Source organism: Nylanderia fulva, unplaced genomic scaffold, assembly GCF_048542155.1.
Source record: "Nylanderia fulva isolate GAGA-0341 unplaced genomic scaffold, ASM4854215v1 Scaffold105, whole genome shotgun sequence".
Lineage (NCBI taxonomy): Eukaryota > Metazoa > Arthropoda > Insecta > Hymenoptera > Formicidae > Nylanderia > Nylanderia fulva.
This window is the reverse complement of record NW_028189248.1, coordinates 70519-88788: the sequence shown is the minus strand read 5'-3', so window position 1 is coordinate 88788 and position 18270 is coordinate 70519. Positions and strand designations below refer to the sequence as shown.

The 18270-nt window shown below is 30.2% G+C and overlaps 1 protein-coding gene, 1 long non-coding RNA gene and 1 pseudogene across 2 annotated transcripts; all 3 read right to left on the bottom strand.

The window, feature by feature from the left end:
* Nucleotides 1–2950: 2950 nt before the first annotated feature.
* Nucleotides 2951–4657, bottom strand: LOC114935131 (uncharacterized). Its single transcript, XR_003820434.2, has 4 exons — nt 4534–4657; nt 4152–4423; nt 3615–3935; nt 2951–3418 (listed from the first exon to the last, which is right to left on the bottom strand). It is a non-coding gene; the product is annotated as an uncharacterized LOC114935131 (long non-coding RNA).
* Nucleotides 4658–5430: 773 nt separating this feature from the next.
* On the bottom strand, nt 5431–18091 carry LOC114935132 (uncharacterized; annotated as a pseudogene).
* LOC146725074 (ATP-dependent DNA helicase PIF1-like) lies at nt 8862–9829 on the bottom strand. Its single transcript, XM_085484726.1, has one exon. It carries the CDS (start codon nt 9763–9765, stop codon nt 9190–9192), a length of 576 nt encoding a protein of 191 aa, XP_085340852.1. The 5' UTR covers nt 9766–9829; the 3' UTR covers nt 8862–9189.
* Nucleotides 18092–18270: the final 179 nt, after the last annotated feature.

The following is an 18270-nucleotide window of genomic DNA, read 5'->3' as shown; positions in this document are numbered from 1 at the left end:
ACACAGCGCGAATAACCTTCAAAATATTCGTGGCACACAGCGCGGAATATTCTGTCTTTTAGCACGAGCAAAGATTCGCGGCACACAGCGCGAATAACCTTCAAAATATTCGTGGCACACAGCGCGGAATATTCTGTCTTTTAGCACGAGCAAAGATTCGCGGCACACAGCGCGAATAACCTTCAAAATATTCGTGGCACACAGCGCGGAATATTCTGTCTTTTAGCACGAGCAAAGATTCGCGGCACACAGCGCGAATAGCCTTCAAAATATTCGTGGCACACAGCGCGGAATATTCTGTCTTTTAGCACGAGCAAAGATTCGCGGCACACAGCGCGAATAGCCTTCAAAATATTCGTGGCACACAGCGCGGAATATTCTGTCTTTTTACTCGAGTAACACAAGACACGGTTTTCTCTGCATCGACCACAACACTTGGTCGTACTTTTCAAAGTCCCGTGTATCTCTCGTGCGTGTATTAACCTCACGGATCCTTCGCTAACTTCTTCTTCGATCCCACTTCTGAAGTTGTAGGTGGTGTCAGGATAGTTTTAGATGATGTCAGGGCGTAATTCTAATAAGGCTTCTAGTGGATCTTAACAAAGGATCTTTATTAGGTTAAACTGTACTCGATAGGACACGCACGACGGCTCGCACTCTGCGAGGAACTGTCCAACCGCTCTCCCTTTCCGCGGGGAACTGACCTTCTTAACCTTCTCCCTTCTTTCTTACGCAGCGCCGCCAGGGGGGGAGAGGAAACGTAATTCGCCGCTCACGCGTGTATATAAATGAATATCGGTAGAATAATAATTCGCCTACACAATGTATGAAAAAAAAAATAAACTAAATAATAAACAAATTAATATAAATAAAATTACGATATAAATGTAAAATCAATAAAAAGCTGAATTATAAAAAGAAACAAAATATGTTTGTAGAATAAACAAATATATAATTTTAATTAAAAAGTTTAATATATTATTTTAAATAACGCGTTTAATATGATATACCTATAATATATTTATACCTTCGCTTACGTACCATATTTTATTATTATCAATAAGGAAAAACGCGCTCGCGATACTCCGCACGTGAAGCAGTCCCGCGCGAACCGCGCAGCATAATGAACATATGAGATATGTATTAGGGTACAATCCGTTTCATACATGATGCGGATAATGCATCAATTATCCATGTTGTTCACTAAATATTAAACAAAAATAAATGATACATTATGCATGAAACAGAATGTACCTTTAATCAGATGAAAGCGCGGATATTTTGATCGAAAGATTTTTGTAGAAAATTATATTTTTTTTGTTTTTTATTAAAAATTTATATATTGATTTTTATGAATCACGTAATTAATAAATATATTTCTATGCATGCATTGTAATAATCATTTTATATATGTGTTGCAATTTGTAAAGTTTTATTATCAAAGACTAATACACCTTCGCTTTGCGCACGTAATTATATATTCGATTAAACTAAACAAAATGAGAAAAAATATATAAAGAGATACATTTATACAAAATAGTTCTCAAACAATACAAATAGAAATTCGGCAAATTAAAATTATGTACATAATAGAAATTCAATAAATTAAAATTATATACATGATAGAAATTTGGGTATTAAAATTATGTACACAATAGAAATTCGGCGAATTAAAATTATTTACATAATAGAAATTCAGCGAATTAAAATGATGTATATTATAGAAACTCGGCGAATTAAAATTATGTATAATAATAGAAATTCGACGAATTAAAATTATAGTATCAAGCAACTGTTATTGTGAAGATTAACAATTTGACAGTTGTAAAATAAGCAATAGAAATACCTTGGAATCAAACTTAGCTTTTTGGGAATCAGAGAAAAATTTTGCCACAATTTCTACACAAAAATATATATCAAGTATGTAGTATGTATAAATAATGTATAATATTCTTATTGTCGATATTTTGAAATGTCTTATATATTGCAAAATAAAAATTAAATTTAATTTATTAAAAATTATCTAAATCGCTTTCGTATCGTTTTGTTTTAACTTTTTAAAATCGTATATAAAATCGTATAATATATAAATGGCAGGAAAAAATAATAGTATAGACAATATTTTATTATTTAACTGCTGTAGATTGTGTCCATTAATTTTTTTATAAATTCATGTATATTATATATGTATTTTGACATTTAAAAACAAAAATTTTATTGTTTATATTATTGAATGTAGTCAATTAATTATACAGCATTGAAAAAGAGGCGTCCAGATCGCAGCCAATCACTGCGTTCGACGTACTTACCTATCTATGTACTTACCTATCTATGTACTTACCACGTTTTCCGAAAAAGATAAGGACACTCAACTTTCGTAAGTCTATCAAGCAAGTAACACCTGTGATACTAGTGTACAATTATATTAAGAATAAAGACTATAATTTATATACTAAATACTCTGTTCCTGTGTGAATCCGCCACACAATTGGTGGCTCCGAAATACAGCTGCAGGCTAAATTGTAATGGCTGAAAACCAACAACTCGTTGATACAAAATACCTATTACTGACATTAATAAACGAGTTAAGACGCATATTCGAGAGATGTAATTCATCTTGCCGAGCTCGAACTTTTACCTACATTTTCCTCGCATTCTGTACTTTTATCTGAAATGGAATTTAGTCCAAGACGAGAGTCATCGAACATGTAGTAGCAAAACAAATGAGTTCGCAAATTCAAGACACAATAGTCGTTTCCCGGCGATTTATTACTTATTATTATTCCTCAATTCAGAACAAAAAGAAAATTTTTCATAAATAAAACTAATATTAAAAATTATAATACTAATATTAGGAAAAATAAAACTAATATTAGAGGAAAAATAAAACTAATATAAGGAAAAATAAAATTAATATTAGAAAAGTAAAACTAATATTATAGGTAAAATGTATTTTTGGCAAGTTCTTAAGTATTAAAAGTTAATATATAAAATTGAGAAATAGCACGTAGCGCGCGCTTTCGTTGCTCTATATAGTACATAAAAAAAGCGCGCGGCAAAATAAAGCAGCTTAATATCATGTGATATTACTTATATGTGTTACTAGCGTAATTTTATAAAGCTATTATAGTGACAGAATTTACACTATAATTATGTCATAGTTTACTATATAATATTTAGTTTTATAAAATTTTATAATATTTAGTTTTATAAAATTCTGAAAGTTTTCTCCTAAATATTGCATGTTATTCATAATATTAATTTACATATTTTGTCCTCTGTGTAATTATAGCGACGTCTTCGGGGTAAAGTTTTGTTAGCATTTCATTTGGTACGTAATGCGTATTTTCGAATTTACAAAAATAGCGACCAATTTCGTAATTATCCATCCATTTTGGCGATGTTAATGTGAGATTGTCTAAAATAAAAAAAATATAAATAAGAAACAATGTACGAAAAGTAAAACAAATAATAAACAAATTAATAAATGAAATGTATTATAACTGCAAAATCAGTAAAAACCGAATTATAAAAAGAAATAAAATGTTCGTAGAATAAACAAATATATAATGTTCAATAAAACATGTTCAATATGATATATAATATATTCATACCTTCATTCACGTAACATATTTTATCATTATCGGTAAGAATAATATAATTTGTTTGTCGCTTTATAAACTCATAATTGTGACAATGATTCAACGGCAAGAAATCTATTTCTGTTGTATGATTTACTGCAGACCATCCGTCGTAATAATCTATAGATCGGGTGTAAAAATTTCAAAACATCTGTCTGTATGACGATCCCATCTGATTATGACGCCGTCGCAATTATTGCACTCATTACGATGTGTTACGATCATTCCTACCCCAAACTTTACGTCTTCTGTTCTAATGAAATGCCCTGTTTTTTTTAAACGAAGCCTTTTTATCTGAAAAGATTAATATTATACTTTTATTTATCACTCTTATCATTTAATTCTTAAATGATAACACTTATAGCAAATTTAATTACACTTATTGTTAAATTATAAATAATTATAACTCATATGTGTATATAGCTGTACGTATCAAAGAGAAAGGAGAGACATTTTTTATTACTATTATAATATCTTTTAATGCACGCGGCGTGTATAGTGCAAACATACTTTAAATTCTCTTTTACGTATTACGTAGATCAATCCTATTACGCTGCTTAATCTGAGAAGTGTTATAGTGGTATGTCAAATCCGCAACTCTTAGCATTAACTCGTCTCGCATCTGACATCGTGATACTATATCAAAGCATTCGTCCATATTAAAGCAAGGAAGTTTATATACATGCCACGAATTAAACTCATACAGTTTATTGACAAGACAATCCGGGAATTTCCCAAAAGTTATACTAAAACATCTTTTATTTTCTGGATTAATCGTGTCACTACAAAGCAAAAAAAATTATTTATCTATTATGCGCACTTGTGTATGTAGAAAGTGAAAATACTTTTTCAAAGATTTAAATAATTCCAAATTTAATTTTATACTACTTACTATATTGATATCCAATATATACAGGGGGGTAGTTCTGATCGACCATCGAGTCCTACAATTTCGCAACGTAGACCAAGTCTACTGGCCACGCTGTGATATATTATTATTAAAATAATTTGTTGTCCATATATACTTTTTAATACATATGCCAGAAATTATAATAAATTAATGAGAGAATGACAGTATTTTTAATCTCTAAAAACTCACTTTTAAAAAAAGGTAAAAAAAGGCGACCAGTTAAGGGCACGCCATTAACAAAAATTATCCATTGCAAACCTATGTGGAATCCTATGAAAAATTAACCATTGCAAATCCATGTAGAATCCTATGAAAAATTAATCATTGCAAACCCATGTAGAATTGTATTAAAAATTATCCATTGCAAACTTATGTAGAATCCTACATTGCAAACCCATGTACAATAGAATTGTATGAAAAATTATCGATTATAAACCCATGTACAATCGTAACAAAAGTAATGAAATAAAAAAAAATTACGACAAGTGAAAGTAGAAACTTGTACCAGTGGAAAATTAAAGTTGCAGACATATATAGAGTCGTATAATGAATCAGTAAAAATTTAAATTTGAAAATGTAGAATCGTACCATAAAAAACTTATTTTAAAAAAAAAAAGATAAACAAGATGCCAAGTCCATGCGCCATGTGAAAAAGTGTTAAACAAAAAAGTATTTTTAAATAAAAAAATATATCAATTGAAAAAAATTTATGTTCTAAAATTAATATCTCTACAAAAAGTAATGTCCAAAAATTGCGCGAATAAATAAACATTTTTATAAAAAATTAAAATTTAAAAACTTATGCAAATTTAAAATTAATATAAAATAAAAAGAAATAAAAAAATTTTAGTTAAAAAAACTTGGCGCGCTGTTAAATAATATTCTAATAATATTAAAATTAAATTGTTACTTTTAAACTCATTGCAGTTAAAATATGTTTTGTGTTTAAATTAATTAATGTTACTTTAAGGTGCATTGTAATTTTGAAACTTAGCAGCGCGCCCAGTTTTTTTAACTAAAATTTTTTTATTTCTTTTTATTTTATATTAATTTTAAATTTGCATAAGTTTTTAAATTTTATCAGGGAAAACAATACAAGATACCGACATAATAGCTTCATTGGACGTTGTTTCATTATTTACTAATGTTTCCGTAGATCTTGCATTAAACGGTATCAATAATAGATGGCATTTTATAGAGTCACACACAAAGATTCCCAAAAATGAATTCATAGGTATGATAAAATTTATATTAACTTCTACATTTTTCACTTTTAATAACATAACTTACAAACAAATTTATGGGACTCCTATGGGTTCCCCACTTTCTCCGATCATTGCCGATATAGTCATGCAGGACTTGGAAACATTAGTAATTAGTAATTTAAATTGCGAAATGACTTTCTATTTCCGTTATGTAGACGACATTATTTTATGCACTTCCGCTGACAATATTACATATGTTTTGAACGAATTCAACAATTATAACGATCGACTACAATTTACATTGGAAAAGGAGGATAATCGTTGTATAAGCTTTTTAGACATAATGATCAAAGTAATAGATAACAAAATTTATTTAGATTGGTATCACAAAAAGACATTCTCAAGTAGATTACTTTCATTTTTTTCAAATCATCCGACTTGTCATAAAATAGGAACAATTTATAACTTGGTAGATAGATCTTTATTACTATCACATCCGCAATTTCACAAAAAAATATAGAGAAAGCTATTAACATTTTGCTATCCAACGGTTATCCTCTTGATCTAATTTTCACAGAAATAAAACGCAGATTAAAAAATCTCTCAACTAAGAAATTTAACAAGCCTAATAATAACAATATAACAGATACCAATAATACTAATACTAACATTAAATATTTTGTCATACCATATATAGAATCAATAGCTGAGAAAGTTGCTTCAGCAATAAGAAGACCTGACGTAGTGGTAGGATATCGTTGCATTAAAAAATTAAATGACTTCATAAAAGTTCAAAAGGACAAAAATAATTGCCCCACGAATTCTAACGTTATTTACAAATTGAATTGCAACGATTGTGACGCCACATATGTCGGACAGACAAAAAGACAGTTAGGAACGAGACTTAAAGAACATAAAAATAATATTAAATTAGACTCTGCTAGACATTCGGTTATCACGGAACACATTCTAAACGAACAACATATATTTGACTGGGACAATATTAAAATTATGGATCATGAAAAGAATTACCATAAAAGACTAATATCTGAAATGATCCACATTAAAGAACAGAAAAATGGAATTAATTTAAATACAGACACCGAATTGTTAGACAGTAGTTATTTTGACATACTTAAAAAATTTGCTGAATCCTAATTTAGAAAAAACATTGGTAATAAATAAATACATCACGCTCTCTATTTTGACATTTGGTATTCAGACTTCGCAACACACACTTGAAATATCGGGGAAAAGGACTTGTTAAAACGATAATGTAAGTTGAAAGATTTTTTAATTTTCTCTGACATTGATTTAATTCGCGTATTATATCCGTAGCAGCTCAAATGTCGCATAACTTGGCATCTCAGACCAATCGCCTTGCATATCTATTGGTCAACAGCGAAGAATCGTTTCAATTTTATATTTTAATATTTAACTAACTATGTATTTTTAACATCTAACTTTATATTTTAATATTTAATTTTTATGTATTGATAAAGACTGTAGTGCAGTCGAAACGTTTACAATTTATATCGATTCTGTAACGGAATGTTAATTTAATGATTTAACTATTAATAAAAAAATTTTTACATCTTATTTATTTGCTCGTTTAGTTGGCCTACTATATATGATTGTTTAATTTTGTTTAATTTATACGAGCCTTTCATTAATTAATTTTAAATTTTAATTTTTTATAAAAATGTTTATTTATTCGCGCAATTTTTGGACATTATTTTTTGTAGAGATATTAATTTTAGAACATAAATTTTTTTCAATTGATATATTTTTTTATTTAAAAATACTTTTTTGTTTAACACTTTTTCACATGGCGCATGGACTTGGCATCTTGTTTATCTTTTTTTTTTAAAAGATAAGTTTTTTTATGTACGATTCTACATTTTCAAATTTAAATTTTTACTGATTCATTATACGACTCTATATATGTCTGCAACTTTAATTTTCCACTGGTACAAGTTTCTACTTTCACTTGTCGCAATTTTTTTTTATTTCATTACTTTTGTTACGATTGTACATGGGTTTATAATCGATAATTTTTCATACAATTCTATTGTACATGGGTTTGGAATGTAGGATTCTACATAAGTTTGCAATGGATAATTTTTAATACAATTCTACATGGATTTGCAATGGTTAATTTTTCATAGGATTCCACATAGGTTTGCAATGGATAATTTTTGTTAATGGCGTGCCCTTAACTGGTCGCCTTTTTTTACCTTTTTTTAAAGGTGAGTTTTTAGAGATTATATCATTCATTTTTGTATATGATAAGCATCTTTACATAAATAAGCAAAGAATCGCCACCACCCCCGTCATATTTCAAAATACGACGGTTCTCTTTGCTTATTATAGATAACTATCTTGTATTTTAAGTAAAAAATATTTTTTTGCACTTCACGAATAATGCAGAATGTAAAGCGTTGTCATGAAATTGCTAATATATTACGAAACCTTTTTTTATATAGGACTAATCGAAATAAAATATTAAATAATTAAATAGTAATAGTCATAAACTTGATATTATAAAAATCTATTTAGGAATAATTTTATAACTACTTTATTTTATATCGAATTAGTATTATTTATTACCTATTTTTTGTAAAAATATTATATAAACATCTTTAGCACCTCTAGGCCACTGTCTCTTTTTTACTTCTGCATCATCTATTTCGATCCAAATATTAGATAGTCCTTCTCTACATATGCTTACATAATGACCTTCATCGATGCACGAACTATCATAAAGTATAGCACTCATCGTCTTGTACAATTGTCCCGCTATTAATACTTTAGTTGTTAGAACAGCACATAAATTAAATTTGTTTTCTGCTTTTATTAATTTACCATCTTGTGCTAAAAATAGTATTAAACGAATAACAATTATTTCTCTTGTTAATGTTACTTCATTTTTAAATATTTGATCAGTTCCAGTACAATATTCACATGATTCGTTGTGTAAGTGAAACCAATGTAAAAATGTAGAATTTAATAATTTATTAAGATTACAACTTTTTTTCTTTAAATTATCAAAGGAAATTGAAATAGCAATATTATTTTCAACAATAGTTTTTGTATTACCACATGTTTTGCATCGCTTGATAGAAGTTACTTGATGTTGTATCAAATTTGTAATGCAATCATATTTTTCGCAAAGTGCCGTAAGAAAATCGTACGCGTTTCGTCTTACCATACTCAAAAAATATTCTCCTAAACATTGCCGTATTGCATATGTATTTAGATTACGCATTCCATTTTCATATCGATGCATTAATATACGTAAAACGTCTGTTTTATCGCAATTAATCAACTGCTGCCTAATAATATTTAAATGTAATAAACATTGCAATACTGTATTTGCATAACATGAAATCTTGTCTGTATTCTGAAAACCACGTATGATCCAAGCAGTGCTTTAAATTCTTTTATTTGAAACCGTATGTTGAATTTTTCGATCTGAATTTGATTTTTGAACAGAAGTAACTATTTTTGGTAACGCCCATGGAACATCTTTTACTTTACGACAACGTTCTTTTGACACAGCAATCATTTCTGCTTTCGGATTGTATATCTGTTTTAAACGATTATATTTAATAATAGCTTTTTCGTTAGCTATTACTGCTGAAGGATCAAAGTTTATTAAATGCACTCCTTCTAGAGATGTTACTCGCGACAAGGCAACATAAATTTGACCACAACTAAATACAGAGTTGCCAATATCCATAACAACACTTTGCAAACTTAATCCTTGGCTTTTATGAATAGTGATGCCATAACTTAAAGATAATGGAAATTGTTTTCGAATCACATACGCTCTATCCAATACCTGAAATTTAGCCGTTACTCTTTCAATTTCATATTCTAAACCTGATGGTAAAAGAAGTTTAATCTTTTCTACGTCATCAGTAGATGTTTCTCGTACAATTGAAATTACTTTAGCAATTGTACCGTTTACAAGACCCAAACTGGCATCGATGTTACGCCGAATCATAACTTTTGCTCCAATTTTAATTGTAATTTGTTTTGAAAGTCCAGCTGTTCAAGAACTATCATCATCGTTATTTGACAATACTTTTAATACTTTCTTTTTTTACATATGATGTACAATCAATCGTATCTTCAGCAATTAATAATATTTCTTTGGAAGTAATGCGACTTAACATTGCATTATTAAGGACATCACACATATTACAAGTAGGAAATAAACAAACAGTGTCCGATGATAAACTGTTAATAAAATCACATAATTCATTTAATCTAGATTCGAAAGAATCAGCTTTAAAAGATATTTTTCTACTCTCTAGAATCTTACCATCAGATTTTGTTAATAAACCGATACGAATTCTTAACAATAACTCACGATAAGTGTTATCTCCTTGCTGACGCATATTAATTATCAATTCATCATACTCAAATAATGTAGTCCATAAATTAACCGCATTTATGGAACCAAGATATTTAGCAACTTTTTCATTCAATAAATATTTAAAAATAGGATCATCGTGTACGGGAGGTAGTTGAAGCAAATCTCCGAATAAAAGAATGTGCTTTCGACCAAACCAACCATTATCGCAATCACTAGTGTCAAATATTTGAGACAATCGAAGATGAATATATATTAAAGTCAAATTAAATATCATTGACACTTCATCAATTACGAAAAGAATAACATCTTTAAGATCTGTTCGTAAAACTTTTAATACACAATCAGATAATTGTTTATACTTAGGAGTTTGACCATGTTCAACGGGTAATTGAAGCAATCTATGAACTGTCAAACCATCTATATTAAAAATAAATTAATACAATTGTCGCTCGTATATTGAAAACAAAGTGATAAATATAAGGCCAACTTATCGAGCTGAATATTCGAGATGTTCAGTCAACTACCATTTATTACATGTATAAATTATAAAACTACAGACATTATATTAAAACTAACGCAAATTACACTCATTCTATAAACGTTTCGACCGCACGCGGTCTTCTTCAGTATAATTATTGAAATATAAATTCTTACAATTCACATAATATCGAAATTTAATTATAGTTATTCAGAATCAAGAGTTTTTGAGCAATTAACGCGTGTTTCAATCCGTCCTGTCCAACAATGTTCGCCTCGATATGATCCCTGATTTTGTTCAGATCTCGGATAGTTTCATCGTTAATATGCGAGAAATTAACCCGTTCCGTAGGCGCTGCGATTAATAAAAAATTACCGATCAACGTATGTCCAAATTATAATATGTATCCCCTACAATTGGTAGTATGCTTACCTATCATCGTTCTTCTTGACAATTTTGCTACTTATTAACAGTTATTAAGGATGACACATAACAAACCAACAATACAGAAAGACAGCTCATTTTAAACTCTACTTGATCGGAGAGCGTGCGTGTTTATATATGATCTAATATCTATGTTTTACTCGTTAATGTCCTATTTGTCCTATTATTATTTCTTGTTCGCTAATATATCCAAAATATCAAAATACGACTCGCTAAGTAACTCAGTATCTTTGTTTAAATTTAGTCCATTTTTTTGTTCCTTGATATGTAGCATCTCAGAAATGAGTCTTTTATAATAATTATTTTCGTTGTCCATGATCTTAACATTGTCCCAATTAAAAGTATGATGTTCATTTATTATGTGTTCAGAAATTACTGAATGTTTCGTTGAGTCCAACCTAATATTATTTTTATGTTCTTTTATTCGCGTCTGCAATTGCCTCTTTGTTTGGCCTACATAAGATGCATTACAATTATTGCAACTGATCTTATAAACCACATTCGAATTGCATGGATGTTTAGTTTTATCTTTCTGCGCTTTAATAATATTATCCAGTTTGTTGAGACATCTATACCCTACCATACAATTTTTATTTTTTACCGAGGAAACAATCATTTCTGAGATCCCATCTATATACGGAATGACAAAGAATTTTTTATTGACCGAGTCATTTCTTATACTTTTTGTTCTTTCTATGTTGGCCTGTCTCTCTATAATGCTCCCCTTAGATATGATGTGTTCTATCCGATGATTAATTTTGTTAAAAATCAGATCAAGAGGGTAACCATTGCTTCTGAGTATATTAATAATTAACTCCAAATTTTTATTAAAAAATAGTGGATGTGATAGCAATAGACATCTGTCTACAAGGTTATATATTATTCCAATTTTGTGGCATAATGGGTGGTTTGAATAAAATGATAACGTCCTTCCTGAGAAGGTTTCTTTTTGATACCAGTCTATATATATTTTGTTATTAATAATTTTAAGTGATAAATCTAAGAAATTCAAGCTATGGTTAACCTCTTGTTCGACCGTGAATTTAAGTCTTTCATGATAGTTGTTAAAATTATTCACAATCTGAGTCATATTAGTCATAGAGGTGGCCACTATTATGTCATCCACATAACGAAAATAAAACAAACATTCCAAATTCAACGCTTTGAGAACTGTATCCTCAAGATCTTGCATAACCAGGTCTGCAATAATTGGTGATAACGGTGACCCCATAGGGGTCCCAAACGTCTGTTTATAAATTATGTCATCAAATGTAAAATATGTAGAAGTCAATATGAATTTTATACCCCCCAAAAATTCGTTTTTCGGTATTTTAGTATTTATTCCAATGTGATCCCATCTATCGTTAATACCGTCAATCGCAAGATCCAGAGGAACGTTCGTAAACAAAGACACCACATCCAAGGAAACTATCCGAGATCTGAACAAAATCAGGGATTATATCGAGGCGAACATTGTTGGACAGGACGGATTGAAACACGCGTTAATTGCTCAAAAACTCTTGATTCTGAATAACTATAATTAAATTTCGATATTATGTGAATTGTAAGAATTTATATTTCAATAATTATACTGAAGAAGACCGCGTGCGGTCGAAACGTTTATAGAATGATTGTAATTTGCGTTAGTTTTAATATAATGACTGTAGTTTTATAATTTATACATGTAATAAATGGTAGTTGACTGAACATCTCGAATATTCAGCTCGATAAGTTGGCCTTATATTTATCACTTTGTTTTCAATATACGAGCGACAATTGTATTAATTTATTTTTAATATACGCTGGCCTTACAATGCGTCAATTTAACACAAAACGGACTGATTACTATTTTAATTTTAATTTTATTCATAGAGTTTTTGGAAGAATAACCGCAGATTATTTTAAACAATGGATTAATGCGAATTACTTGTTAATAAGAGCGAGAGCAAAATTGTAATTTTTAAGAAATTGTAAAAATGGCGATATTTTTCCTACACATTTAGAAGGTTTTTGCCGCATTAAATTTAACGTTTTTCATCACAGATCGATCAGAAGACTAGATAGTATGTTGTACAAATTCAAAACAAATGCGATGAGCATTGAAATCTTTGATTTGCATAGACAGGTAGAGTCATTACAAAATAGGATTTTTCATCTCACCAGCGGGTTATTTAATCGTTTACCTGTACTCGCGTGGAATAGAATTTTCGAACATCATAACATTGCTTTTAAAAATTGCCACAACAGATTGGTTACTGCACACGAAAAGAAATTCAATTGGCTTAAGAGAAAACAACACTATAAGTATATCAACAGCATCAAACCTATAGATATACATTGTTCTTTACATTTTGAAACTTCACAACCGACGAAAATATCACAAAATTCTCTCAGGGCAATCACTAATGATGCCAAGGAGATCAATATACACATAGAAGCCAATAAATTTCTCAATGATACAATTAACCCTTTGGAAAATACTAATAAAAAATGGTTTGTTAATCTTTCCAACACAGACATTCCGCCTAACGTTTCTAATCTGTTGCAAATGGGTGATAAATTCTGTCTTCCGAATATTAGTAAAAAAACAGCGATACATGAATTCATCAAGGACATAGAGAGTAATAGCAAACGAAATAATATTAATAATCTCACAACGATCAGAAATATCGCGGTTCCAAAATTTGCACAACTTCTGAACACGAAGGATAAAAATGACGTAAGTCAACAAAAATTACTTGGTGCACACAGAGATTTAATAAAATTTTGTAAAGACAATCCGAATGTTCTATTCACACGCGCGGACAAGGGTAATGCTACGGTGGCAATGGAAAGATCTCATTATATTAACAAAATGGAAAACGTTTTAAAAGATGTCAACACTTACACTATTGTTAAAAAAAATCCGTGCAAAAAAATAGAGAACGATTTGAATGATTTGTTGAAGAGATGGCTTAAGGAAGATTATATTTCAAAAAACGAATATTATAAATTACGTTGTAGTGATTCTCTCCTTCCAAAAGCGTATGGATTACCTAAAATCCATAAGGAAAACTATCCAGTTAGAATCATAGTTTCATCGGTTGATACAGCTCTATACTCGCTGGCTTCGTTTTTACAAAACACCTTACGAACTAGCCTACCCAAAGCGAAAAGTCATATTAATAATAGTTTTGATTTGTACAGCATATTGTCTGGTAAAAAGATTGATGAGAATGATAGGATGTTTTCCTTGGATGTGGTGTCTTTGTTTACGAACGTTCCTCTGGATCTTGCGATTGACGGTATTAACGATAGATGGGATCACATTGGAATAAATACTAAAATACCGAAAAACGAATTTTTGGGGGGTATAAAATTCATATTGACTTCTACATATTTTACATTTGATGACATAATTTATAAACAGACGTTTGGGACCCCTATGGGGTCACCGTTATCACCAATTATTGCAGACCTGGTTATGCAAGATCTTGAGGATACAGTTCTCAAAGCGTTGAATTTGGAATGTTTGTTTTATTTTCGTTATGTGGATGACATAATAGTGGCCACCTCTATGACTAATATGACTCAGATTGTGAATAATTTTAACAACTATCATGAAAGACTTAAATTCACGGTCGAACAAGAGGTTAACCATAGCTTGAATTTCTTAGATTTATCACTTAAAATTATTAATAACAAAATATATATAGACTGGTATCAAAAAGAAACCTTCTCAGGAAGGACGTTATCATTTTATTCAAACCACCCATTATGCCACAAAATTGGAATAATATATAACCTTGTAGACAGATGTCTATTGCTATCACATCCACTATTTTTTAATAAAAATTTGGAGTTAATTATTAATATACTCAGAAGCAATGGTTACCCTCTTGATCTGATTTTTAACAAAATTAATCATCGGATAGAACACATCATATCTAAGGGGAGCATTATAGAGAGACAGGCCAACATAGAAAGAACAAAAAGTATAAGAAATGACTCGGTCAATAAAAAATTCTTTGTCATTCCGTATATAGATGGGATCTCAGAAATGATTGTTTCCTCGGTAAAAAATAAAAATTGTATGGTAGGGTATAGATGTCTCAACAAACTGGATAATATTATTAAAGCGCAGAAAGATAAAACTAAACATCCATGCAATTCGAATGTGGTTTATAAGATCAGTTGCAATAATTGTAATGCATCTTATGTAGGCCAAACAAAGAGGCAATTGCAGACGCGAATAAAAGAACATAAAAATAATATTAGGTTGGACTCAACGAAACATTCAGTAATTTCTGAACACATAATAAATGAACATCATACTTTTAATTGGGACAATGTTAAGATCATGGACAACGAAAATAATTATTATAAAAGACTCATTTCTGAGATGCTACATATCAAGGAACAAAAAAATGGACTAAATTTAAACAAAGATACTGAGTTACTTAGCGAGTCGTATTTTGATATTTTGGATATATTAGCGAACAAGAAATAATAATAGGACAAATAGGACATTAACGAGTAAAACATAGATATTAGATCATATATAAACACGCACGCTCTCCGATCAAGTAGAGTTTAAAATGAGCTGTCTTTCTGTATTGTTGGTTTGTTATGTGTCATCCTTAATAACTGTTAATAAGTAGCAAAATTGTCAAGAAGAACGATGATAGGTAAGCATACTACCAATTGTAGGGGATACATATTATAATTTGGACATACGTTGATCGGTAATTTTTTATTAATCGCAGCGCCTACGGAACGGGTTAATTTCTCGCATATTAACGATGAAACTATCCGAGATCTGAACAAAATCAGGGATCATATCGAGGCGAACATTGTTGGACAGGACGGATTGAAACACGCGTTAATTGCTCAAAAACTCTTGATTCTGAATAACTATAATTAAATTTCGATATTATGTGAATTGTAAGAATTTATATTTCAATAATTATACTGAAGAAGACCGCGTGCGGTCGAAACGTTTATAGAATGATTGTAATTTGCGTTAGTTTTAATATAATGACTGTAGTTTTATAATTTATACATGTAATAAATGGTAGTTGACTGAACATCTCGAATATTCAGCTCGATAAGTTGGCCTTATATTTATCACTTTGTCATCTATATTAAATGCTGCTATACCAGTAGGTGCTGTTACAGCAGTATCTTTGTTGAGATTTTGTTTTATCCAGCATTTAATAGTCTTGATTAAGAAACTTTTTCCAGTACCACCTCCTCCGCTAACATATAATCGTAATATTTATTTATCGGACTCAACAGCATTGGTAACTTTATCAAATACTCGTTTTTGATCCGTATTTAATTTTACTATCATGTCAGATACATCAATTTCTTGAATTGCTCTATCACCAAGATCTTTAAAATCTTGCATTGCTTCACCAGCCTCTATATTTTGAATACCTATTGCATTTTCAGAATCATCCTGAGACTGATCTTTTTGCAAATTGTCATCTAAGCATTGCTGAACTAACTGTTTTGCAGTTTCAAATGCTTTTTGTAATTTTTCTAATCTTTCATGATATTGCAATGCTTCTACAAGATGCAGTTTTACTTTGTGAAACGATTCGGTATAAGTAGCATTCATTTTTAAGATCCTCTAATTTTCGCCATGGTTTAAACATAAGGAATAACGCAAAGAAATAATTTTCCGGCTGTGTATTAACATTATATCTAAAATGATTAATAAGATATCTGCGCTATCGCCGTTTAAGATAACAACCATTACCTATTTTATAATATTCAATAAACTTATTTTTCGGTTTGATCTTTGAGATATCGTACCACTGTGCAAATTCATAAAGAGATGTATTTTCTAATTCGTTTGGTCTATGTGGATAATGATCATCTGTCAAAGATTGATAAAATACATCTGTAGATTCAGGATCAAGAGCTTCAATTTCTTTACGATTTTTTAATTTTCTATATCGTATTTGATTAACATCTAACCATCTGATGGTTGTATTTCGATCAGTTCCATACAAAGGAATACCTAACAATGTATCAGCAGCTTCGAGAGCTCCACATTCTCTATTATTCGTAAATCGCAAAGCAATATTCCAAAGATGACTCGCTAATGATTTGTTTTTGTTGTCCTTACTATCAAGAATATTCTCAGATAATTCACTTTTTCCCGCTTTATTCATATATTTAGTAACATACCAGGTTAGCAGCAATGATTTTTCACCAATAAATTGTATATCCATATTACCTTCCCATGCAGTAAGAAGAACAGGATTATAGTCATTTATATTACCTTCATTATCCGTTCGAGGAAGATCGTAAAGTCTACTTTTATGTTTCAATTGTTTTCTACCGGCTATCGAAGTTGCCACATCCCTGATATTCAAAGTTTCAGTAATGGGACGAGGAAATCCAAAACGATATCGACGAATAACTTTACGTCCTACTTTTTTAGAACGAAGACAATAATCATTATGTGTATGTCGCTGATGCGTATCAACACGTCTGTACAACAATGGCGAAATATTTTGATCCGGTATTGTGCAGCTTATATGTTGTGAAATAAATTTGGAAACTTCCTCAATAGTAGATTCACCGAAAATTGGTGCATTTTTAATCCAAATTAATAAGTGAAAATGTTGTATACCTCTACCTTGATATTCTCGTCGCCAGAAATAGTGCGTTACTTCTCCAATTGGATGATCTTTAGACCTAATGAAATCAAGCATTGCCCGAAACTTATTATCGAGAAACCTGGATGTTGATACTGGATCTCTAACAACGAGTGCGCTAACGCTTAAGGAAGCGTCATGCCATTTATCTACTTCACGAATATATTCACCTAAATCTTCCCACAACCACTCACTTGGACTGAGTGTTAAAAACCATGTCGCAGGTCCATAATGCTGCGTCATACAATTTAAATCGTTTCTCGGTTTACACCAATATTGCTCCGTATTTCGAAGTGTGGCAAATATTGTACTCAAATTAGATTCCAACAATTCTTTCGACATTGCGTCTAGGTATTCTGCGGCTGTATAACGAAGTCGCGGATTAGTTACATTAATTTTATGAAAAATTCCACGACTTAATTGACGCATATTTGCATCGTTCAATAAATAAAATACATATTGTAGATTTAATCTATACTGTGGATGTTTAAATGTCAAACGACATTTAATAAATTCATGATCATGAAGTTTAACTTGTCTAAAATTAATTAATGAAAG

Excerpts from the sequence above, each read along its gene's own strand:
- LOC146725074 (XM_085484726.1), bottom strand. The coding sequence starts at position 9,765 with ATGATTCGGCGTAACATCGATGCCAGTTTGGGTCTTGTAAACGGTACA.